Genomic DNA, 25,835 nt, shown 5'->3' on the forward strand with positions numbered 1-25,835 from the left:
AAAAAAAAAAAGTTTACTGCCATCTGTGGGCATGAAGCAGTAGTGCGCAGGGACATAAATCACATGTAAGGGGTTCTCAATGTGCTGCCCATTTTGTAGAGGATTATCGTGGATCTCGAAGAGGACAGTGCCTCTCTCCCACCCCTGGTCATAGTGCTATAAAGAGCAGTCCATAGCTTATTTTGCAGTGCAAGGTCATAGAAACTTCAGTTTCTTTATTATTGTTGTTTAGTTGTTTAGTCGTGTCCGACTCTTCGTGACCCCATGGACCAGAGCACGCCAGGCACTCCTGTCTTCCACTGCCTCCCGCAGTTTGGTCAAACTCATGCTGGTAGCTTCGAGAACACTGCCCAACCATCTTGTCCTCTGTCATCCCCATCTCCTTGTGCCCTCCATCTTTCCCAACATCAGGGTCTTTTCCAGGGAGTCTTCTCTTCTCATGAGGTGGCCAAAGTATTGGAGCCTCAGCTTCAGGATTTGTCCTTCCAGTGAGCACTCAGGGCTGATTTCCTTAAGAATGGAGAGGTTTGATCTTCTTGCAGTCCATGGGACTCTCAAGAGTCTCCTCCAGCACTATCATCATCTTATTTATGATTTTCAGTTTTATACATTTCAATAATTTTACAATCATTTTAACATTTCAAAACTTGACTTCCTTCCCCCTCTTTCTGCGGTTCCTTGAATTTATCTTTTATATTTACTGCATATTCCAAATTAACTTAATTTACTCATTTATTCGTCTGCTTTAAATATATACTCTTATAAAACAGCAGGTTATCACAATAATCCTGCCAATGTTCTTATCTGTTTACAGTTTATTTGTAAATATTCAATAAACCATTTCCATTCTTTTATCTTGATTTCTTATTTTTCCGGTAAGTTTCACCATTTCTGCATATTCCATAAGTTTTTGTATTCATTGTTCCTTTGCTGGGACTTCTTCTTCTTTCCATTTTTGGACAAGTAATGCCTAGAAATTTCAGTTTCTTGCTGAGGTTGCTCATTCTGCTGCTTTGAGCTTTCCTGGGAAAGAGGAACTGGGAGCTAACCATCGCCTTTGGGTGCATCTGGGGCATTGATAGTGATGTAAAAATTGGGGTTTGGCCATAGGCGCCGACTCCATGGGGCCTGAGGGGGCCCGAGCCCCCTCAAAAATTCATTTGGGGGGGCTCCGCTCCCCCAATGATTTAAGAAAATTATTAGTTATATTATGCTTTGTAAAATCACAAAATTATGTTGGTATTTTTTATTTTCCTTGTTTGACGATAGTTACCTTTTAAAATACATTCAGTAATGAGTTAAAACAAATAATTATTACGGTAGTAAAAGAGGCGGCGCGAGTAGTTTTGCTCGGTGCGTGCGACTGGCCCAGCCCCTCTTTCCTTTTCCTCTCTTCTGCTCTCCCGCCGGGCGCCTGAGGGAGAGTTACTTAGCGGTTCTGAGGAGCCGCTGTTGTTTCGGCAGGGGAAAAACCGCCGCCCGCGAACCGCCGAGCTCCCTCTCTCTTTCCAGCCTCTCTCTCTCTCTCTCTCTCTCTCTCTCTCTCTCTCGCTATGGCCAAGGAGGAGAAGAAGCCCTTCAGCCAGTCTATGGCCGAGTGGCGGAGGTTCATCTACAACCCCAACAGCGGCGAGTTCCTGGGGCGAACGGCCAAGAGCTGGGGTGAGGAGGGCGAGTGAGCGAGCGAGCGAGCGCGGGGAAGGGAGGGGAGGGGGCGGCCGGCACGAGGGGCGGTGGGAGGCGAGGCGGGCACTTGTCTTGCCCACCACGCATCTCTCTCCTTCTCGGTCTCTCTCCCTCCCTCAGCTGGCGAGGGGGCCACGAGGCGGGCGGCAGCAGCAGCAACGGGCCGGGAGCGGCTCTTAGAAAACTTCCCGGGGCAGGACCCCGGTATGGCCCCCCCCCCAATATTTTTTATAAGTCGGTGCCCCTGGGTTTGGCTTTTGCTGTACAACTCCCCATATGACTATGAAGTCCCCTAAGTCCATGATAGGTCAGAGAAAAATGGATGAAGAAGAAGAAGAAGAAGAAGAAGAAGAAGAAGAAGAAGAGGAGTTTGGATTTGATATCCCGCCTTTCACTCCCTTTAAGGAGTCTCAAAGTGGCTCACATTCTCCTTCCCTTCCTCCCCCAAAACAAACACTCTGTGAGGTGAGTGAGGCTGAGAGACTTCAGAGAAGTGTGACTAGCCCAAGGTCACCCAGCAGCTGCATGTGGAGGAGCGGAGACGCGAACCCGGTTCACCAGATTACGAGACTACCGCTCTTAACCACTACACTACACTGGCTCATGAAGGAAGGTTCCAGTGGAAAGCACGGCAGATCTTTATTTTTCTGTTGCAACAGAGTTCCCTATCCTCCTTCCAAGGAGCGAGAGACCTTGAACCAAAGTGTGTGGGAACCTTTAAAGACTTCTGGCATTGTCCAACCCCCTTAACCAAAGACCACCCCGAAATCATCATACATACATCTTAGGAGGCAATCTACAGCAGAAATCCTGCCTGTCAGGATACCTGATCGCTGATTGCATTACCTGGGCAGCCTAGCCATTCTTTTTTTTTTTTAAGCGTTTATTAATTTTCCAATAAGAACATCCAATTAACATATCAAATCAAATCCAATAAAAAACTAAAATTAAAAAAGTCCAATTGTCTTCCAAATTGTAATCTTAATTTTTTTGACTTCCCACGGTCTGAATTCCAAAGCGTTTTCCACATCATAGTCCCGCGTCTTATCATAGATGTTTTCATAATTCCATATCATGATTTTATCCTCCACGTTTGTCTCTGGCTCTGCGACCCTCAATCATGTCAGAAGGCGAATGCTTTTTTCCCATGGAGTGCAGATTTGCCAGTGTGTTGTAGTCTTTCAACTGTTTTTGTGTTTCGATCACGCCGCTTCATCTAATTGGCTCCATTCCAGGCTTCTATCCAGCTCTTTAAAGATTATTATTTTGGCAACTCCCAAATCGTTAGTCTTTCCATCCAGCTGTTATCAGAGAAACAGAAGAAAACCTTCTTCAAAGCTTGTTGATTTATTCTTAAGCAAACTGCTTGTTATGTAGCCATATATCAGACATGATGATCAATTAGCCTTTGGAATCCACCAAGTCCCCCCTCCAGACCCTGGAGGGGAGCTGCCAGACATCCATTTAGCCTTTTCTCTCACTCATAATGAAAAAATTCTTTTTGCAAGCAGTTGCATATTTAATATTGCCTCCAATCTTTATAACCAGCCATTGGTTAGCTCCTGTTTCTCTTAATCAGGGAGGTATTTCAAATATTCCGTAACTGCGTAGTGGGTAGGTGTCATTTTGTTCTTTGTTTTCGTCTTTAACAGGCATTTCAAATCTTAAAAGAAAAGCGGCTGGGAATAAGTCCCAATTATATATAAAAGTCCATCTGTGCTCACTTTTTAAAGTTCGATCTTTTACACCAGAGACTGTACATCGTGCAGGTTTTCCCCCAGCTTCGTCAGTTCAGAGCGTGTCTGTTTGTTTTTCAAATCTTTATATTTTCCCAAACAGATGCGTCCGGCTATGGGGTGGCATCGCAGGAGTGTCAGTCGTCCCTTGCTCCGTGACCCAGTGCCCCTGCCGGCTGCCACATCGGCAATCTGGGGCAAACAGTGGGTCATCAAGACAGTCCTCCCCTGCCTTGGGGAGGCTGCCAGGGCCAATTACCCCCATATCAGCCTTGAATTATCAGAACGGCTGGAGTCCAATTGTGTGGGATCCGCTATTTCCCATCGCTGGAAAAAGGAAGAGCAGCCTAGCCTTTGTTTTTATGGTTAATACTTTAGTGTTCCTGAGTCCAGGTGACAGGCTCACCCTAAAGGTAAAGGTAAAGGTACCCCTGCCCGTACGGGCCAGTCGTGTCCGACTCTGGGGTTGTGCGCCCATCTCGCTTAAGAGGCTGGGGGCCAGCGCTGTCCGGAGACACTTCCGGGTCACGTGGCCAGCGTGACGAAGCTGCTCTGGCGAGCCTACACCAGCGCAGCACACGGAAACGCCGTTTACCTTCCCGCTATAAAGCAGTACCTATTTATCTACTTGCACTTAGGGGTGCTTTTGAACTGCTAGGTGGGCAGAAGCTGGGACCGAACGACGGGAGCTCACCCCGCCGCTGGGAATCAAACCACCGACCATACGATCGGCAAGTCCTAGGCGCTGAGGTTTTACCCACAGCGCCACCCGCGTCCCCTTCATACACAAATACGCCCTTAAGACAGGATTTGTAAGTGAAAAGACAATGGGAAGGCTTTCCCCATTTGCCTCCCTTACTGCAGAGGAATATTTGAGGTCATTGGGAAAGCCCAAATGGCTTCAGGATTGCTCTCCCGTACTATTTCAGATACATGGTTTATATATTTAGATATGTGTGTATTTGTAAATATTTATTTTATATTTGAGACCTTAAAATTCTTATAATACCCACCGATTCCCCTCACATATTTTGCAGCCCTCGTTATATTTGGAAGGTCACACGCAAAAAGGAGGCTTGCCTCCTTCCCCCTCACTTTAAGATGGGATCGAAGACACGGGGCTGTCCATCATTCCTGACCACTGGCTAGGTTGACTGTGGCTGATGGGGCCCAGCAGCCAACAACTTTTGGAGAACCAGAGGTTCCCCAGTCCTGCAGCAGGGGCCTTGCTCTGTTGCTCCAAAGAAACTTGAAGACTGTATACAAAAGTGTAAAGGACCTCTGAACGGTTAAGTCCAGTCAAAGGCGACTATGGGGTTGTGGCGCTCATCTTGCTTTCAGGCTGATGGAGCCGGCGTTGGTCCACAGACAGCTTTCTGGGTCATGTGGCCAGCAGGACTAAACCGCTTCTGGCTCAACAGGACACTGTGATGGAAACCAGAGCACACAGAAATGCCATTTACTTTTCTGCCACAGCGGTACCTATTTATCTACTTGCACTGGCATGCTTTCGAACTGCTAGGTTGCCAGAAGCTGGGACGGAGCAATGGGAGCTCACCCCATTGCGGGGATTTGAATCACCAACCTTCCAACCTCCCGACCCCACCCACCATGGCCCCCTCCACCTCTCCCCCCACTTTTTCTTCCTAATGTACCGGTAACCCTAATGTCTCAACAAATGAAACTGACCTATGGAAAATGTAACTTAAGAAAAGAGACATTGTGCATACCTTTGTAAACCAAGAAAACTTTAATTTTTTTTTAAGTATTAAACTGTACATTTTAAAGAATATATACCACCCTTGAAGTGTATGGATTTAAATTTGCTCTAACCACTAGGTCACAGATTTAAATTGGAAAGATGACTTCATTCAAGTAACAAGATGGTATGTGTTGTGTGTGTGTGTGGGGGGAGCCAATCACTTCATTATAAACCCTCGAGAATGCCAAAAACTTTGTTCTTTAAAGCAAGTGAAGAAGAAAGGAGATGGGAGTACAGATATGGATTATAATGATAAACGGGACTGTGTGAGGAAAATATTGTTTGGAATAATTATAAAAATGACTTGGAGCCTCTGCGGAGTTAATTTCTCACTTGCCCCTTGATTGAGCAGAGGAGGGACTGAACTTTGAAGACATGTCATGGCTCTGGGAGGACCCCAGATCATTCTTCTATAGATAATTATAATTGCTTTGATGGGACGTGGAGGGGAGAATTTGGAGGCCTGCCAGCGCTTTGGCAGGGCGTTGGGTGACTCCCTGCCTGAAATCAAAAGTGGAATTTTACAGCTGCAATCAGAAGAGTTGAGAACAAAGACAGAGATTTCTCCAGAGGAACTTTGAGTCAACAAAGCTGTAAGGCACAAAAGAATCAGGAATAACTAATAGGAACATAATATTTGATAAAGAATTAGAGGAACAACTGATGGAAATTAAAACCTCACACAGGAAGAAGAAAGCAGAACTTCACTTGCGAATTTACAAATCTTTATATGTGTTAATGCGAATTGAAGATAATTATTGTAGCTGTGGTATAAGGTGTGTGGCAATGACAAACCTAGACAGCATCTTAAAAAGCAGAGACATCACCTTGCCAACAAAGGTCTGTATAGTTAAAGCCATGGTTTTCCCAGTAGTGATGTATGGAAGTGAGAGCTGGACCATAAAGAAGGCTGATCGCCGAAGAATTGATGCTTTTGAATTATGGTGCTGGAGGAGACTCTTGAGAGTCCCATGGACTGCAAGAAGATCAAACCTATCAGGGCTGAAGGAAATCAGCCCTGAGTGCTCACTGGAAGGACAGATCCTGAAGCTGAGGCTCCAATACTTTGGCCACCTCATGAGAAGAGAAGACTCCCTGGAAAAGACCCTGATGTTGGGAAAGATGGAGGGCACAAGGAGAAGGGGACGACAGAGGACGAGATGGTTGGACAGTGTTCTCGAAGCTACCAGCATGAGTTTGACCAAACTGCGGGAGGCAGTGGAGGACAGGAGTGCCTGGTGTGCTCTGGTCCATGGGGTCACGAAGAGTCGGACACGACTAAACAACAACAACATAAGGTATGTGAGGCTATATGTGGGGCTGTTGAAGAGGATGCGCCTATGGTGGAGGATGTTGTGTCTCTGGGAAATTCCATAGGCTTGGAAGTGAGTGGTGATGATGTGAAGGAGTTAGTGGAGGAGCACAGAAGAACTTCAAAACATTCTGAGGGAGCAGCAACAGGCGGCAACTGAGGAAATATCTTCAGAGGAGGAGAGGAGCAGAGAGAGTGTATCTACTGTAGTGTTCAAAGAAATGTTTGCAAAATGGGCTGAAGTGCAAAACTTTGGTGAAAAGTATCACCCCGATAAAGCTGCGGTAAGTCATGCCACTAACACTTTCAATGGTAACGCTATGTCTCACTTCAGACAAATTTTAAAACATTGGCAAAAGCAAGTCTCAGTTGAAAAAACTTTGGCAAGGAAAAGATCCAGTGAGTCTGAACCAGGTGTCTGAAATATACTCAGAGTCGCAAAGTGATTTCATGCTCTTTATTCAGCTCATAGTGGTGAGGAGGAATGAATGAATGTCCCCTCAGAGTATCTGCTTTATATACATTATTTACACAATGGGCTGCACATGATTGGCTAATTCCGGAATTCTACTGTAAGCCAATCAGGTTGTGGATTCACTTCTATCTGGAGCATGATTGGGTGGTTCCTGCTAACCAATCATACTGCTGCATTGTTCTAGGACCAATCAGACTGCTGCATTCTGAATCCTATTGTTCTAGGACCAATCAGACTGCTGCCTTTTGGAGCCTATTGTTCTAGGACCAATCAGACTGCTGCAGTTAGGATCCTATTCAACTCAGTACATAACAGTGTCAGTGGTATAAAAAAAGCAAGGGAAGGAATGGCAGGAGAGGAGGCACCGATTGAGATTCTGGAAGAGGAACCCGACCCTGACCCCATCCAAACAATGACTATCATCAGTGCATGTAAGAAAAAAGCACATTTTCAATTTTTTTAATCAACAAAAATACTGTTTTATTGATTTTACAGTACAGTAAATTGTTCATTGCTTTCATTTTATGGCTCAACGGTCTTGTTAGATGCTAAAATTCATGTTAAATTTCTGTTTTAAGGGTTGTTTTTAATAGTCTGGAACGGATTAATCCATTTTACATTACTTTCTATGGGAAAGTGCACCTTGGTTTTGGAACGCTTTGGTTTTGGAATGGACTTCTGGAACGGATTAAGTTTGAGAACCAAGGCACCACTCTAATTTTCTTGGCTTACCTATCTTGGGTTACTTGGACTGATCCCGGACTGCGTTTCCTGATCTTTGGACTTGGGACTGCGTTGTGTGGATTGGCTCCTGGGCTTGGAGATTTGTCTTGGCACACTATCTTACCAGGTAGGCCAGTGGAGCAGGGCAGAAGTGTGTGGCATCCTAGTTCAGGGCAAAGAAATGCAGGGAAGTGACTTGCACCTCTCTTCCAGCAACATCTGACCAGCCTGTTGCACACCATCCTTGGGATGGAGGAATACAAGGCAGTTGTGTGCCATCACTTCCCACAGCTGCTGATAGCTCTCCTGGAGATGATTTCCACCTTCCTCTACGACCAGGAGTTCCTCAAGTGAGTAGTGTGTCGCAAAGGGGCCAATGGAATCCTTTCTCCTTCAGCCTCTGGGGGTTTCCATTCCAGCCTCGTTTTCCAAAGGAGACTGTCCGTCAGGTGGCTACTAGGGAGCAAGGATGGGGACAGAATTTGATCCTGTTTGCATGTCAAGGCAGATCTGCATAATTCACCATTTCTGGAAAAGTTACCGTGTTTTTTGCTCTATAAGACGCACCTTTTCCCTCCTAAAAAGTAAGGGAAAAGGTGTGTGCGTCTTATGGAGTGAATGCAGGCTGCGCGGCTAAGCCAGAAGCCAGAACAGGGAGAGGGAGCGCTCTGTCTTGCTGTTCTGGCTTCTGGCTTAGCTGCGAAAGCCTCCGCAGGGCAGTGGGCTAAGCCAGAAGCCAGAACAGCGAGACGGAGCGCTACGCTGCGCAGTGCTCCCTCTAGCTATTCTGGCTTTTGAATAGCCCCCACGAAACCTCTGGAGGGCAACGGGACGAAGGCTCCCTGCTGCCCTGCGGAGGCTTCGCAGTGGGAAGTGGGGGGAAGGGACAGAGCGCGCGACTCTGTGCCTTCCCCCACCTCCCAGAAAAGCCCCCAAGAACCACACTCCCTTTAAAGAGTGCACAGTTCTTGTGGGAGATGGGGGAAGGTACAGAGGGCAGCTTACCCACGCGCAGCCTCTTCCAGGCAGGGGGAGCCTTCATCCCGCTGCCCGGGAGAGGCTTCAGCGGCTATCCCAGAAGCCAGAACAGCAAGAGGCTATCCCAGAAGCCAGATCCCTCTTGGTGTTCTGGCTTCTGGGATTCAGAATCCCCCCCCCTTGTTTCCTCCCCCCCAAACTAGGTGCATCTTATCGTCTGGTGTGTCCTACAGAGCGAAAAATACGGTAACGTCTGGGGTAGCCTTGTAAATGTGGTTTGGTTCTTTGTTTTCTGGCTTACAATAATCAAATACCAAACTGTACAGAAAACAAGGATCTTTTGATGCTACCCTGCTCAGAGCAGCTGTTGGGTTCCCCCCCCCAAAAAAAGATCCCTGATCCCCAAAGCCTGTGGCAATGACTTTCCTGGTAATACTGGCCTTGCTTTGGTTACAGAGGAGCTAAGGAACTTCTGCATCTCCTTCTCAGCACCACTGGAGAGCAACCAGAGGTGGTCATCGTAGACCAGCTTTTCAGATGGAGACCTTCAGCCAGGGGTTGTCTGCCATGGTGAAGTAAGAGGAAGAACACTGTGAACTCCCAATGGTATGGCAAACGGAGTTCAAGACATGGGATAGGACTACGCCCCTGTTTGCTTTCTGTGGTGTCTTCCCCTTCCTTGGCAAGATCTGGTTCTCCATCTCGGGGCTCTCAGAAAGCAAGATGAGTGCCGCAACCCCAGAGTCGGTCACGACTAGACCTAATGGTCAGGGGTCCCTTTACCTTTACCTTTTTACACAAAGTTCTTTAGGGGGAACTGTTGCCGAAAATCGCTTGCCCACAGGACCAATGAGCGTGTATAGCAAGCCAAAAATAACACGGCCAATAAAGGTAAAGGTAAAGGTACCCCTGCCCATACGGGCCAGTTGTGTCCGACTCTAGGGTTGTGCGCTCATCTCACTTAAGAGGCCGGGGGCCAGCGCTGTCCGAAGACACTTCCAGGTCACGTGGCCAGTGTGACAAGCTGCATCTGGCGAGCCAGCGCAGCACACGGAAACACCGTTTACCTTCCCGCTAGTAAGCGGTCCCTATTTATCTACTTGCACCCGGGGGTGCTTTCGAACTGCTAGGTTGGCAGGCGCTGGGACTTAACGACTGGAGTGCACCCCGCCACGGGGATTCGAACCGCCGACCATGCGATCGGCAAGTCCTAGGTGCTGAGGTTTTTACCCACAGCGCCACCCGTGTCCCAACACGGCCAATAGCCACTGACAATCTCCAGCTAGCAGCAGCAACCGATCCCATGCCCTCCCCCCGGACTACCCATGTATAAGACAACCCCCAGTTTTGAACTATATTTTACAGTAAAGAAAACCTCGTCTAATACATGGGAAAGTACGGTATTATGGGGCAACAAGAGGGTCTAATGCTAATGATATTTAGTACCCTCCTAACAAAGGCACATGGTGGTTTAGACCACAGAGCCAAGGACTTGCTGATTGGAAGGTCGGCAGTTCGAATCCCCGCGACGGGGTGAGCTCCTGTTGTTCAGTCCCAGCTCCTGCCAACCTAGCAGTTTGAAAGCACAAAGTGCAAGTAGATAAATAGGTACCGCTCCGGCGGGAAGGTAAACGGAATTTCTGTGCACTGCTCTGGTTCGCCAGAAGCGGCTTAGTCATGCTGGCCACATGACCCGGAAGCTGCACACCGGCTCCCTCGGCCAATAAAGTGAGATGAGCACCGCAACCCCAGAGTCGTTCGTGACTGGACCTAAGGTCAGGGGTCCCTTTACCTTTGCCCTCCTAACAAAATCTCCTTTCTGTCTTTCCTGCATGAAACGATGAAACCACAATGAAAAACGGTGGCCTATCAGCTGGAGCCTGAGAGGCAGCCCCCGAAAACAGGAAGACGCAAGGAGAATATCATCTGCTGGGAAAGGAGCCTCACTGAAGATGACACCAGCAATATCGACCCACAACATCCCAGTGACTTTGGGGACTGGGAACTTTTAACAAGATGAAAATGCAAGCAGGACTTGAAATAAGAGCAACACTGTTTAATTATTAAGATAAGTTAAAATGGATGTGTTGAATAGCATAGGAGAAATATGCAGCATTCAAAGTTAAACAATACTTTATAAATTTATGTAGGAATATTTGGGAGTATATTACATTGCATTTTTATATATTATTTTCTTTCTTTCTTTATATGCATCTTTGTTCTCCCCCCTCACTTCCCCTCTCCCCCCCCATTGCATCACTTTATTTCTTTATAATTGCAATTATTTTGATAAAAATATATATTTTTAAAGAGGGTAAGTATGGAAACCACAGGAAGGGAGGACAGGAAGTCAACAGATAAAGTAACACGGTTTATGTTACAATTTGTAATTTTTTTGTGAAAAATAAATAAGGTTTTTGTTGTTTTTTTTAAAAAGAAAAATAGACCCAAAGTTTTGACTTGGCCATCCTGGGGAAACTAATGGGGAAGCAAGGTTGGCTGGAGGGTTAATGCAGTGAAAGCTTCTATCCTAGTATCTAGGTGTAAACAAAGCCTAATACAGTGGCACCTCGGGTTAAGTACTTAATTCGTTCTGGAGGTCCATTCTTAACCTGAAACTGTTCTTAACCTGAAGCACCACTTTAGCTAATGGGGCCTCCTGCTGCTGCCGCACCGCCGGAGCACGATTTCTGTTCTTATCCTGAAGCAAAGTTCTTAACCTGAAGCACTATTTCTGGGTTAGCGGAGTCTGTAACCTGAAGCGCCTGTAACCTGAAGCATCTGTAACCCGAGGTACCACTGTATCTAGGTGCAAACAAAGCCTAATATCCTGAAGACACCACAGTCTTCATTCCAAGGAAACTGAACCCGGGGTAAGCACAGGTACCCCTAGAGATTGGGATGTTCACAAGAGTCCTTTTTCACCATACTGCCCCACTTCCTCACGTGAAGAACAGCAGGTGCTCCATCAGTTTCTCCCCAAATGGATCTTGCCTGCAACCTCTTATTGTGGGGTCTCAGCAAAAGCCGCAGAGGCCTGTTCTTCTCCTGTTTTTTGGTTAGCCTTGATGTTCAGTTTCTGTTAATTGATTCTCATGAAAACTTACAGATTCTGGCTTCACACAATTAACTCAAGGCAGTGTCAATTTACTCTTGGAAGAAAGCCAAGGTCTGCTTGACCTAGAAGCTACTTACTCTGATTGGTTAACGACCAGCACTCAACTCTGTTATCTAGGAATGCTAGCACAGTTTGTGTTAGGAGGGTGTATTAGGAGAAGAAGTGCTGTGTATGGTTAAGAGAGAGAGAAAGAAAGGATTTATTTTTGCTTTGCTTTGTATGCAGAAACTCTGCTGGTTTTATTTTTCCTTTTAATAAATCCTGTAAATAGTTATTCTGAGTCTAGCTGACTAGTCATTTCCACCTCAACTAGCTTCTTCGCTGTGCAGGAAAACTCTGCTACGTTTGGGCTAAAGCCATTAGAGCTATGCCTGACGCTTCAAAGTTCCAAGAGAACAGCAGGTGCTCCATCAGTTTCTCCCCAAATGGATCTTGCCTGCAACCTCTTATTGTGGGGTCTCAGCAAAAGCCGCAGAGGCCTGTTCTTCTCCTGTTTTTTGGTTAGCCTTGATGCCATTTTGCTTCTGTACAAAGAACTGCCTGCTTTAGAATTTGTGAGCCACAAATATGTGAAGACCAGATAACGTTGCTAGGCGATTTTCAAGGAAACCTCCCTCTGCCAGGCAACTCTCCCCTTCAAGGTCTCCGGGGAGGGTGTCCTGTTTTGATCAGTGCAAGGAACCTTGAAAGGGGGAAAGGGAGGGGGATGGCTATAAAAAGTATCAAAAAAAGCCCACTCTGTTTTACTCAGCTGAATAAACAAGTGATTATGGGAATCTCTTCTGACTACGGCATTTATTTGATTTTTAGTGACCCAGGCAGCTTGGGCCTGATTAGCGGACCCCAACAATATGGGCAAGACAAGATCCCGGGTCTTGGGACTCATGAGCCAATGTAAATTATAAGAGAGTGGTCTCAGCCAAAGCCTCCCGTTCTGTTAAGGAGGATCGAAAAGGTTGGATCACCCCATCAATTTGCATTTCTTAGTGCAGAAAGTATTGATCTGATGTGTAGAGATCTTTCCTATTCTTCAAGAGAGTTCTGAGAGCTTCTCTGTGTTAAGGGAAAAAATTCCGGGGTGAGAGACTACTCAACAGCCCAGCTCGTCAGGGTGGAAATCCCCTGCAGGTCTATGCGGTCAGTAAAAGAAGGAAATTCCAGCCAAGTAATTTGGAGCAAAACAGCGGTCTGAGTTGTACTGAGTTATGTACTGAGTTGAATAGGATCCAAACTGCAGCAGTCTGATTGGTCCTAGAACAATAGGATCCAAAAAGCAGCAGTCTGATTGGTCCTAGAACAATGCAGCAGTATGATTGGTTGGCAGGAACCACCCAATCATGCTCCAGATAGAAGTCAATCCACAACCAGATTGGCTTACAGCAGAATTCCAGAATTAGCCAATCATGTGCAGCCCATTGTGTAAATAATGTATATAAAGCAGATACTTTGAGGGGACACTCATTCATTCCTCCTCACCACTATGAGCTGAATAAAGAGCATGAAATCACTTTGCAACTCTGAGTATATTTCAGTAGACCATGATCTTTACTGTTGTGCAGCAGGTCCCCACAGGAGTAAGTACCCTGAGCTTGGGGGTGACATCTTTAAAACTTCCCTCTTTCCCCCAGAATACGCTTGGAGCAGCATCATTGATACATCACCACTACATAACTAGCATGTCACAAATGGGGAGGGGTATACTAGGGTTAAGGAGGGTTAAACCATAGAGCCTAGGGCTTGCTGATCAGAAGGTTGGCAGTTCGAATCCCCGCGACGGGTGAGCTCCCATTGCTCGGTCCCTGCACCTGCCAACCCAGCAGTTCGAAAGCATGTCAATGTGCAAGTAGATAAATAGGTAAAGAAAGGGACCCCTGGGACACGGGTGGCACTGTGGGTTAAACCACAGAGGCTAGGATTTGCCAATCAGAAGCTCGGCGGTTCAAATCCCCGCAACAGGGTGAGCATCAAAGTGCAAGTAGATAAACAGGTACTGCTCCGGCGGGAAGGTAAACGGTGTTTCCGTGTGCTGCTCTGGTTTGCCAGGAGCAGCTTAATCATGCTGACCACATGACCTGGAAGCTGTATGCTGGCTCCCTCGGCCAATAAAGCGAGATGAGCACCACAACCCCAGAGTTGTCTGCAACACTGGTCTCTTTGAAAAGGTAAAGGGACCCCTGATCATTAGGTTCAGTCATGGCCGACTCTGGGGTTATACAAGGGTTACACAAGTTCAACATTAGGTCACTTTATCAGACACCTTTCGCAACACCTCTTAAGTACCCATATCCAAAAGAACGATAAAACATATCCTTGCCCTCAGGACTTGTCTGGAGATGGGCTTTCAGACCACCTGACTTGCTAAACTGCCTCTGCGGATGTCCTGTATGTGTTCTCACACTTTGGGAATTATGGTGGGATGCCCTGTTCCAGCTGCCTACGTGACTTCCTGCTTCTTGGTTCGTGGAGTGAGGTGGAGCCCAAATTCACCTTTCTTTAAGGGTTAAAATGGCATTGGAATGAGGAGAGTCGGTTAGTGGATGGATGGATGAAGTATGGATTTTCTACGAATTTATAAAGCTAGGTATCTTCCCTGAGCTGTCAAGTCAAAAGAATACCTTCAGGCATTATATTTGTAACACTTTAACAACTTTAAAGATGTGCCCGCCCCCCCATGTCATTTCTGTAACAGCTAAGTAAAAGAAACAAGAAGAAGATTCAGGATGATTATTCCTTCAGAGAAGCTGAGTACAGCTGGCTTAAAATGGTTCTCTTATCTCTTCTTCAAGGTTATGCTGACTATATTGTAATAAGAGGCCAGAAGGAGCCTGGGTTTCTCTTTCTATGTCTTTCTTTTCCTTCTGGTGTGGTGTTCTGTACATAGTATGCTTAGTGTTAAGGTTTAGACTTATTATAAGTTATTGTAAGTTTAATTTAAGTCTGCTGCAACTGGATTTCTTATGGGCAGGGCCAATCCTGAATGTATTGGATTTGTGACCATTATGCTCATTTGCCTTCAGTAGCAGTAAAGCTCTGCTGGATAAAATATTAATTGCCTCTGGTCTATTTTTTGGGAATTCTGCAACGTGTTTATAAGTTTTTACTTTGCTAACTATACATTGGGATTCTACTCTGGATCACGACTGAGTAGAATTCCATGACACACCCTGCCCCACAAAAAGATATGGCAGAGCTAGGAAGATCATACACAATAACTCCAGTAAGATGTGCACCAGCAGCTAGTACTTGCAGGAGGCTGGGGAAAGAGAATTACCATCCTTGCCCTCCCTGATATTCGTCTTTTGCTGCTGCCAGCCTCCTCTGGGAGCACTATTTTTATTGATTGGTTGGTTGAATTTATATACCCGGAGGCAGTGGAAGACAGGAGTGCCTGGCGTGCTCTAGTCCATGGGGTCACAAAGAATCGGACACAACCAAACAACAATAACATACCAGAGGTCTCAGGCGGTTCACAGAAAAGATCAACATAAAAACCACAACATATATAATAATAAAACCCCCAATAACACCCCCCCTGTGGGAGCCAGCTGTATGCCATCTACCACCCCTCCCCTCTGAACTATATTTAACCCAGGAGTGGAGCAAGGACAATTGCCAGAAACTGCATTGGCCCTTGAACTCTTGTTTTGCTATACATATTTAAGTACTTCAGCCTAGATTGATTGTTTATATTCAGTGCATTTTTTCTAAAAAAAAATGTTTGGGGGGTACTTTCATTTTGAGTCAAGAAAACCACCATTTTATAGTTCAAATCGGGGAAAATAAATATAATAATTGTACAAAAGTACAAAGATTCACAAAATGTTAGAGGTAAAAAGAACACAGTTTATATTCATGCTGCGTTTGCAAAATCGTTAATTTTTGCCGGGTTGTGTGTTGTTGTTGTTTTGGAACTTCATCTTCTGCATGTTGATATATTTCCAACGTATTCCAATGTTTTCGGGGCCGTAAGCCGCTGTGGCACAGCCGATCGCGGGGAAAGCGGCGGATAAGTCAAGCGACCCATCGACAGAGAAGCCGGCCGATGGAATCCTAGAGGCGCCGCTGTAGCGGTTGATGCGGAACTCGCCCAGGGGGCCTCCTAGCGCCGCTCTACCCTTCCGGTGTGCTTTTTATGGTCGCGGCGGCTTCCGCTTCCGGTGTAAACACTTAAAGGCAGGCGGCTGAGGCGGCGGCGCTCTTAGGAACGGAGTCGGCTGCTGCTGCTGCGTCGTGGAGATGTCAGACTCGGACAGCGAGGAGGACGAGGGCGGCGAGAGCCGGGCGGCGCCCTTCTCCCTGGCCGGCTTCCTCTTCGGCAACATCAACGAGCAGGGCCAGCTCGAGGGCGAGGGGCTCCTCGACCAGGTGGGCGCTTCTCGGGGGTGGGGGCTTACTGGCTCGGGGGGGGGGGTGCAGGGGACGAAGGGAGGGGGGCTGGCTAGCTAGCCGTGTCAAGGTAACGGGGGCGCGTGGGGCGGGGCACAGTGGCAGGGGCCGAGTTGAAAGGGGGAGGGGGACACCTGTCAAGCTGGGTCGAATTGGAATGGGGGCGGGACAAGGGGGGTACGGGGGAAAGGTAGGGGCGGGGGACTGGCTAGTCGGGTCGAGCTGAACGGGGGAGGGGGGACTGGGAACGGTGGGGGCTGGCCAGCCGGGAGGGGGGGGTGCAGGACAGCACACGGGAGGAGAGACGGGAAGGGAGCGAGGGGGGGTGCCAAGCCATGAGGACGGGGGGGGGGGGAGCCCGAGGGCTGCCCAGACGGGGGAGCAGGGGTCTGCCAAGTCATGGGGGGGGAGGGCTAGGGCTGTGCAGATGGGGGGGTGGCGGGGGTTGTCCAGCCACGGTGAGGGCTGTCCAGATGGGGAGCAAGGGGCTGCCCTGCCATGGGGAGGGGGGGCTGCGAGGGCTGCCCAGCCATGGGGATGGGGGCTGCGAACTGCCCAGATGGGGGAGCAGGGGGCTGCCAAGCCATGGGGGAGGGCTAGGGCTGTGCAGACGGTGTGTGTGGGGGGGGGGCTGCCCAGCCATGGGGAGGGGGTGAGGGCTGTCCAGATGGGGAGCTAGGAGCTGCCCAGCCATGGGGAGGGGGGGCAAGGGCTGCCCAGACGGGGTGGGGGCTGCCCAGCCATGGGGACGGGGGGGGGCAAGGGCTGCCCAGACGGGGGAGCAGGGGGCTGCCAAACCATGGGGGAGGGCTAGGGCTGTGCAGAAGGGTGTGTGTGAGGTTACCTAGCCATGGGGAGGGGTGTGTGGGCTGTCCAGAAGGGGAGCGAGGGGCTGCCCAGCAGCCACGGGGGGAGGGCTGCCCAGGTGTGGTGGGGGCTGCCCAGCCATGGGAATGGGGGGGGGCAGGGCTGCCCAGCTGTCGGGACAGGGGGGAGGGTTTTGGGTCAAGCTGGAGCAGGGAAGAGAAGATAGAGGGAGGGAGGAGGGCAAGGGAGGCAGCAGGGAAGGGATGGGGGAGTCGGCACGCGTGGGGCAGAGTGACCTTTAGATAAATTGGTCTCAAACTATTCAGGGCTTTATGCCAACAGAGTAACACTTTGAACATGTTGGGATTCTTCCAAGGGAATGGGGGCAACTTGCAAGTCCCCAGCTGGCTCCAGCCCACCGGCCAGTAGCCAGGTGATCTCCTGTTCTTGGCTCAGCATGAAACAGCGAAGCACAGCTTCAGAAGCCTTCAGAAGTTGGAGCTCTAATCAGCAGTATCATAACAGACCCTGGCCTGGTAGCAAATGGGCAACCAGTGCAGATCTCTGAGCAAGGCACAGCGGTTTGAGTTAGAGCATCTACTTTGTATGAGGAAGGTCACAGTATGGTCTTAAGGTTCTTTCCCTCCACTTCCAGCCAAATCCTATTTTCTTTCTGTCCACCCCCAGGAGTCAAAAAAACATTTGGCTGGACTTGGGGCATTGGGTTTGGGGAGCCTCATAACAGAAATCACAGCCAGCGAAGATGATGCTTCTGAGTCAGACGGAGCCCAGTTGGATGAGGAAGGTAGGAGAATGTTTTTGTCTTAGGACTGGGACAGAATAGCTTTCTCCAGGCTGGTGCCTTTCATATGTTGTTGGGAGCCCCATCAGCTCCAGCTGATGACCAGTGGTCAAGGACGATGGTACTTGTGGTGCAACAACTTACTGAGGGCACTAGTTTGGGAAAGGCTAGGATATAAGAGCTTTGCTCTCTCAGGGTTCAAGGCTGACTCCTGTTTGTGCATTTAAAAAGAGGTGCAGCTGGTTAATTCAGTGTTCTGGCATTGCTTACTCAGGGTTTGCAAGTAATGGCTGAACTTAGTAGCAAAGCAGTAGCCTCTACAAGCCGCCTGTAAAGACCAGCAGCACCATGATAGCACAATATTTTATTTTAATTTGGATACCATCCATAGATCTCAGGGGGTTTAAACATAAAAATACAAAATAAAAACACAAAATACATAATAAAACAATAACAAAAAAACCACAAACCAATGAACCCCCCTCACCCTCTCCCACAACCCTGTGTAAAAGTTGTATAAGATGTTAATCTGCCAAAGGCCTGGTTGAAGAAGAACGCTTTCACATGGTGCCTAAAGGTGTATCGTGAAGGCACCAGATAAGCCTCCCTGGGGAGAGCATTCTGCAGGCAGAGACCCATTGCAGAAAAAAGGCTTGTTCTTGTGTTGCCACCCTCCTGACCTTGTGTGGAGGAGGCATACCTAGAAGGGCCTCCAACAGTTGTCTCAAGGTCTGGGTAGGTTCATATGGAGAGAGGTCATCCTTGAGGTATTGTGGTCCTGAGCCATTTTTTAAAAAGATGATCTTTAATTTTTTTATAATTACATACTATACATACACATAAAATATAACATTTTAGAAGGAAGGAGGGAAGTCAGCTCTTGAGAGCAAAAATACATCTAAAATCTAAAAACGTCCTGAGCCATTTAAGGCTTTATAGATCAAAACCAGCACTTTGAATTAGACCCGGAAACTAACTGGCATTCAGTGCAGTGGGGCCAGAATTGGCATTATATGCTGAAACCCGTATTGCCCTAGTGAGCAATATTATTCTTGAATGTGGGTGCGGAAGCTGGGATAGAAAAATGGTGTGGCCTGTTGGGTCTGTAATTTTTCTGTGTTCTTCCTTGTTCCTCTCCCTGCCTGCCAGGCTGGGTTAAGAGCACCGAGGACGCTGTCGATTATTCTGACATCACCGAAGTGGCCGAAGATGAGAGCCGCAGGTACCGGCAGGCAATGGGCAACCTTCAGCCAGTTCAGAGGGCAGGTAGGTGGTGGCAACAGCTGCTTTCCTTTGTCACAACTGATCTTTCACCTCTTCAACTGGTCCTTGCTAACCTGACACTCGCCCTGGCTCCCTGTTGCTCGGCGGTTCGAATCCCCGCGACGGGGTGAGCTCCTGTTGTTCGGTCCCTGCTCCTGCCCACCTAGCTGTTCGAAAGCACGTCAAAGTGCAAGTAGATAAATAGGTGCCGCTCAGACGGGAAGGTAAATGGCATTTCTGTGTGCTGCTCTGGTTCTCCAGAAGCGGCTTAGTCATGCTGGCCACATGACCCGGAAGCTGTACACCGGCTCCCTCGGCCAATAAAGCGAGATGAGCGCCGCAACCCCAGAGTCAGCCATGACTGGACCTAATTGTCAGGGGTCCCTTTACCTTTAGTAGCTATGGTAGATGGGCTACCAGGATGACCAGCCCCATCTGCTCCTCACCTTCCTCTACAGCATGTGCAGAAACCATTGGGCCCACTATTGTTCTTGTCCTCTCAATCCGCCGGAGCTTGTTTTCGCGTGCATGGGAAGTCCCTAACTAACCAGGGGTTTGAGACCTGTCGGCTATCCTCACCTGGTTTAGCTGGCCAGTTGAAGCCAATTCCAGGGTGTGGCTGCTGTCACGTGCTGTCACATTCCCTTTGTTTTTAAATTTACTGTACACCCATTGGGAGTTTTATATTAAAAGAACATAGGAAGCTGCCTTATATTGATTCAGATGCCTGGTACATCTGGTTCAAATGGGGTGCGGGTGGCACGTGGGCTTGCTGATCTTAAGGTCAGCAGTTCGAATCCACACGTTGGGGTGAGCTCCTGTCACTTTGTCCCAGCTCCTGCTAACCTATCAGTTCGAAAGCATACCAGCGCAATTGGATAAATAGGTACTGCTGCAGTGGGAAGGTAAATGGCGTTTTCATGCACTCTGGCGCCCTGTTGTGCCACAAGTGGTTTAGTCATGCTGGCCACATGACCCAGAAAAACTCTCTGCAGACAAACGCCGGCTCCCTCGGCTTGAAAGCAGAGATGAGTGCTGCACCCCATAGTTGAATTTGACTGAACTTAACCGTCCAGGGTAAACCTTTACCTTTTTTACCATCTAGTTCAGTTGGTGGGAATAGAAGATCTGTTTTGGATGATGGAGGGTGCCTGGATCTTCTTGGAATGTTTAATCCTGGTGGTTTTTAACAAGGACAATAAGCCGAAGTTGTGTTGTGATGGAAGGGCTGCCCACCATCCTGTTTTTCTCTTCCTTAGATGATGACGATGACGATTATGATGCGGACTGCGAAGATATTGACTCCAAGCTGATGCCTCCCCCGCCGCCACCTCCAGGGCCGATGAGAAAAGAGGACGAAAAGGACGCAGCTGCTTCTGGTGCGTATGTACTCTTGGGAAGTGCCTGTGAGCCCTACAGGGCCCACGGGTGAGCAGTATCACAGGCTTGTAGAGTTGGAAGGGAACTGAGGGTCATCAAGTCCAAACCCCTGCAATGCAGAAATCTTTGGCCCAACTTTGGCTCAAACCCACAACCCTGAGATTGAGTCTCATGCTCTACCCACTGAGCTATCCCAGTTCTGAAAGAAACACAGTGAAAAATAGTGGGTGGAATCCAGTGTAGCAGTACCTCTTGTTCTGTTAGCATAAGGATTTTTGCTTGTGCCATGTAATTCTCTCCCCCCCCCCATGTGCACCCCACACCCAGTCTGTTCTAGAGGGGCTACATCGGCGGAGGAGAGGGGTAGGATGTTCCGTTGCAGAAGCAGAAATCCTTACGCTGGCAGAACATTCACACAGTGCCACTTTGGATACAACCCTAATCTGGGATTTCCCTTTTACGTTGCTGCCTCAGCTAAAATGTGGTTTTATTTTGATGTACTTTTTTCTGGCTTGCGGTTTTTCACTTTAAAGCGCTTTCAGCTTTGTGAAAAGGCAGTATGCAAATGTGCTTCATTTATTCAATAACCGTAGAATCTACCGGAAGCAGGAGAATTGGATCTGAGAATTTAAAACTACCTGATTGCAGTTTTTGATGTGTCCAGGAGGATTCTCTTGGCGTCTCTTCCCCTCCCACTCACTTGACCCTTTTTAAAATGCAAGTTGAGAATTTCAAGAAATACTGCACTTTTGTCTTTGATAACCTGGAATAAGGGAAGTGACCCAGGGTTAGCTTTCTGTCATGTTGAGGTTAGGAAGTAGAGTCTTTCTTTCTTTCTTTCTGAGAGGTACTCTCTTCCAGGGTCTGAAGACAACGATGGTATCATCCTTCCATCCATCATTGCACCTTCATCCGCTGCCTTGGAGAAGAATGACTTCAGCAGCTCTTCGGATTCTGAATCGGAGTCGGGGTCCCAGGACTCACAGAAGGCAGAGTCCAGCGACAGCAGACTTACGCTGCCACTTGCAGGGATAATGCAGCAGGATACCACCAAGCAGCTGCCAAGTGTCACGGATCTGTTCCCTGAGTTCAGACCAGGCAAGGTAGGGTTTGAAGGTTGACACTCTGCAGAAAGGGGGGCGGGGAGGACTGAGTGAAAGGCCATGCTTTGTGCTAAAAGGATGGAGGGCTCCCCCTGTGCTTTCTTTCCTTTATTTTATGTCATATAAGTTAGCGGAACAGATGGGCTATCTTCTGGGGTTGATGAGCCCCATGTAGGAGAAAGAAAACTCTGATCCTAAACCTCCACTGCCCTACACAAATCTGGGGTGGATTTGCTAACATGGTGGGCTGGAACGTTGTACGCCTCCTTCCAGCAACTGCTGCAGCCAAACTGGTGCCAGATGTATTGCTCTGCATTCCTTTGGCCCACATCAGCCAGGCTTGTTGTCTGGGCAAAAAGGTAAAATAACGAAATTGAGGAAAAAAATCACAGCCATACATAAAAGCATAAAGGTAAAGGGACCCCTGCCCATTAGGTCCAGTAGCGACCGACTCTGGGGTTGCGGCGCTCATCTTGCTTTATTGGCCGAGGGAGCGTACAGCTTCCGGGTCATGTGGCCAGGAGGACTAAGCCGCTTCTGGCGAACCAGAGCAGCGCACGGAAACGCAGTTTACCTTCCTGCCCGAGTGGTACCTATTTATCTACTTGCACTTTGACGTGCTTTCGAACTGCTAGGTTGGCAGGAGCAGGGACCGAGCAACGGGAGCTCACCCCGTCGCGGGAACCGCTGACCTTCTGATCGACAAGTCCTAGGTTCTGTGGTTTAATCCACAGCGCCACCCACATCCCTACTTAAAAACATACAGAGGATAAAATGCTAAAACAAGTGAATTGTGATGTTTAATACAGCTTCACTAGGTGAGGACAACATTGGTCGCTGGGAACCCACAAAAGCGGAGTTCACAGGCATATGTTATTTAACCAGGCTTCTGTCGAGGCATAGCCTCATCTGAGATTTTCACATGTGTAGGAATCAAGTCTTATAATAAGCAGGATTGCAATCTGGAAACCAAGCAATGGCCTTATCAGAAGAGCAAGTGTAACATCATAGGAACAGGCTTGAATAGCAAATTCAAATATTTATCTGTCAGTTTCAGCAGATTCCTTCATACCTCATTACAGACATTTCTGCTCTGTTACAACACCCTTTCACTCAATATTTTCTTCGCACTTGCTTTTACTGCCAGTAAGCTATCTTTCAGAAGGTGCATCAATGTATTTATCCACCAAAGGGGCACTTTTTTGTTGATGGGATTGCAGCTTTTCCCACCCCACCAAAAAACTGTCTTTCCTTGCTACTGAAAATGCTGCCCCACTGCAGTTAGGCTTGGAAAAAGCCTCCTATTTTATAGCGGTTTTTCATGCCTGGTTGTGGCGGGGGCAAAGGTTACATTGACAGAATGGATGTTTGTGTCCGTGCGTGTAGAGGAGTTATCTGAATAAATAACTGCGTGTGTCCCCCCAAGCTGAGGAGGCTCCCCCACTCGTCCTCCTGGTCTAGCATCCCCATCTGCACAGGGCTGCCTCTCCAGTGAGCCAGATATGTGAACTTGCCTTTGACACAGCTGAGTGACCAGAGGCCAGTCGCTTGCGCCTCCCAACCTTTCCTCCACTCTTTGCCAGTGTGGTGTAGTGGTTAAGAGCGGTAGACTCGTAATCTGGTGAACCGGGTTCGCGTCTCCGCTCCTCCACATGCATCTGCTGGGTGACCTTGGGCCAGTCACACTTCTTTGAAGTCTCTCAGCCTCATTCACCTCAGAGTGTTTGTTGTGGGGAAGGAAGGGAAAGGAGAATGTTAGCCGCTTTGAGACTCCTTTGGGTAGTGATAAAGCGGGATATGAAATCCAAACTCCTCCTCCTCTTCTTCTTCTTCTGCGTCTCCCCTTAGGTGCTGCGCTTCCTGCGCCTCTTTGGCCCTGGGAAAAACATCCCATCGGTCTGGCGCAGCGCCCGCAGGAAGCGCAAGAAGAAGCACCGGGAAGTCACTCTGGAAGTGCAGATCCTGGATGGAGAAGCTGCGGTCGAGACAATTGTGGAAGAGAAATCTCCCTGGGAGTACGAATATGCGCCGCCGCCTCCTCCGGAGCAGTGCCTTTCAGACGACGAGGTGAGTCTTCAGGAGCAGAGAGGATGATAGAAGTGGGGTGGGGTGTCACGTCACATGGCTTTGTTCCTACTTCAAGAGAGAGGGCGGGGCTTCCTCTCTGCCTTGCAGTAGGACTGTCCCCCTGCCGACAACAGCTGGATATAGTAACAAGGCAGGGTAGTGGTGGTGCGAAGACAGTGAGGGGTCAGAGGGAGCAGATTAGTAGGAGGAGATGTTGGAAGTTGAAGCGGCAACAGGGTTTAGTGAGCAGGAAGAGTCTATGGCAGAGAGCAGCCCAGAATCAGAGGCAGAGGTGGAGGCTGGAGAGGATAAGGCTAAGAGGCAGAGATGAGGCAGGCTGCTGAAGAAGCCAAGGGGGGGGGGGTCTCCCCCTCCTGCTGTGACCAGCCCCCGCCCCCGGTCTCCCAGCACCCAGAGAACTATGAATAAGGTGAAGCAGAGATAAGTTGGAGAAGTATCAGGTTGCTTGAAAAGGACCCGGGGTAGGAAGGGCCTTAGAGAGCAGTGGGAAGGCTGGAACCTTCAGTCTTCACATCTGCCTCATGGGGGCAAGATCTACTGGGAAGAGTTGCTGTGCTCACTGGGTCTGAGCTGCTTAGTTTCTTTGAATAAAGAGCTAACTTCACGGGCACCTTGTTAGTTATTTCTGACCTGCACCTGACACCTGCCTTGACATCATCTCAGGATGATCCCAGTTCCGTCTCCCTTGACCCTCCAACACCCTCTTGTCTTCCAGATCACCATGATGGCACCGGTGGAGTCCAAGTTCTCCCAGTCTACAGGAGATGCGGACAAGGTGGCCGACACCAGGCCCAAGGTGGCTGAATGGCGCTACGGGCCTGCCCAGCTCTGGTATGACATGTTGGGCGTTCCTGAGGATGGCAGCGGCTTCGATTATGGCTTCAAGATGAAAGAGCGCAAAGAGGAGGAGGAGAAGGAGGAGGAGGTAGTGAGTTGGGGGAAAGGCTTGAATTTGTCTCTCCTGAGGCAGGAGGACGGGGCCTGCCTGCCAGTGCCTTGGCAGTTTTAAATTTTTTTTTCTGTAAAGTTTTATTATCATCATTTCATGTTATAACGCATATAAAACAGAGAACAATTAAAACCATGGAAAAAAATTAAAAGATGGAAAAACAGAACTACAACACAAACTTACAATCGCCACATGAGTTAAAACAACAAAATTCAAGTAAAGACTTATCAACGTTCTCAGATAATGAAGTTTTGTCAGGCTTATGACAAGGGTCAGCTTGAAAATGACAGTTCCGCTCAGTGCTATTTTTCTGTAAAAAGAGGAGCTGGAACTCATCATTTATACCTCCCTCATTCTCTTTAGAATGGCATTCTCTCACCCACCTGAGAGGTGCTGGAATTGAGTTGAAAAAAAGGTCTGGTTCTGCTCCATATGTCATAAAAGAAGGTCAAATATAATAAAAGTGCCTGGAGGTTCTAGGCATTGTCAGAATCTTAAATTACGTGCAGTTTTCTCCATTACAGCTGTATTCCAGAATGAGTGGTACCAGGTGTCCAGTGCAAGGTTTGGGGCTGTTGCAATTTGTGCTGCCAGGATCATATACAAGACCAATTCTTTGGGCCATATATCTGCATTGGCATCGTCTAAAATACTCAGCGACATTCATTTTGGGCAGCAGGCGGTAGTTTCCATAGTAGTAATCATTGTTTCTGTCGAAACCCTTGACGCTTTTCTGTTCTGCCCTTGCAGAGCGCTGTGGTGGAGAAGGATGCACTGCTGGCAGACGAGCACTTCCTCATGGTGACCCAGCTGCAGTGGGAGGACGACGTGATCTGGAACGGGGAGGACATCAAGCACAAGGGGACCAAGACGCAGCGGGCTAGTCTGGCTGGCTGGCTGCCCTCCAGCATGACCAGGAATGCTACGGCTTACAATGCCCAGCAAGGTGAGCTCAGCAGGCAGCTGGGCCAGCACGGGCCATAGTTCAGTGTCAGAGCACTTGCCTTGCATGCAAAAGGTCCCAGGTTCTGTCCCTGGGCAGGTGTGGAGGACTCCCTGGTCCTGAATGGGGTAACTGTGCCCCTGAAGAACCAGCTGCGCAGCCTGGGAGTCATTTTGGACTCACAGCTGTCCATGGAGGCGCAGGTCAGTTCTGTGTCCAGGGCGGCTGTCTACCAGCTCCATCAGGTACGCAGGCTGAGACCCTACCTGCCCGGAGACTGGCCAGAGTGGTGCATGCTCTGCTTATCTCCCGCCTGGACTACTG

General features: G+C 48.5%; 1 protein-coding gene and 1 long non-coding RNA gene across 9 annotated transcripts in view; one reads left to right on the forward strand and one right to left on the reverse strand.

Moving 5' to 3' along the window:
* Positions 1–5,270: 5,270 nt before the first annotated feature.
* Positions 5,271–25,835, reverse strand: part of LOC310830292 — a 313,780-nt gene continuing 293,215 nt past the window's right edge. Inside the window, exon 3 of the long non-coding RNA XR_014557549.1 lies at positions 5,271–5,516. This is a non-coding gene — a long non-coding RNA (uncharacterized lncRNA). The remainder of the gene's footprint in view (positions 5,517–25,835) is intronic.
* Positions 15,610–25,835, forward strand: part of LOC310829905 (transcription initiation factor TFIID subunit 1) — a 50,042-nt gene continuing 39,816 nt past the window's right edge. For 4 of the 8 annotated variants that reach the window (XM_083708924.1, XM_083708928.1, XM_083708926.1 and 1 more), the window contains exons 1-8: positions 15,610–16,155; positions 17,671–17,788; positions 18,935–19,051; positions 20,308–20,427; positions 21,290–21,531; positions 23,380–23,598; positions 24,335–24,547; positions 25,319–25,514. In XM_083708924.1, the coding sequence (XP_083565050.1) occupies positions 16,027–16,155; positions 17,671–17,788; positions 18,935–19,051; positions 20,308–20,427; positions 21,290–21,531; positions 23,380–23,598; positions 24,335–24,547; positions 25,319–25,514 (1,354 nt within the window). In that variant the 5' untranslated portion in view covers positions 15,610–16,026. The remainder of the gene's footprint in view (positions 16,156–17,670; positions 17,789–18,934; positions 19,052–20,307; positions 20,428–21,289; positions 21,532–23,379; positions 23,599–24,334; positions 24,548–25,318; positions 25,515–25,835) is intronic. The other 4 variants (XM_083708925.1, XM_083708929.1, XM_083708927.1 and 1 more) reach the window with 1 other exon arrangement.

The sequence above is a fragment of the Podarcis gaigeae genome, assembly GCF_964106915.1.
Source record: "Podarcis gaigeae genome assembly, chromosome: 13".
Lineage (NCBI taxonomy): Eukaryota > Metazoa > Chordata > Lepidosauria > Squamata > Lacertidae > Podarcis > Podarcis gaigeae.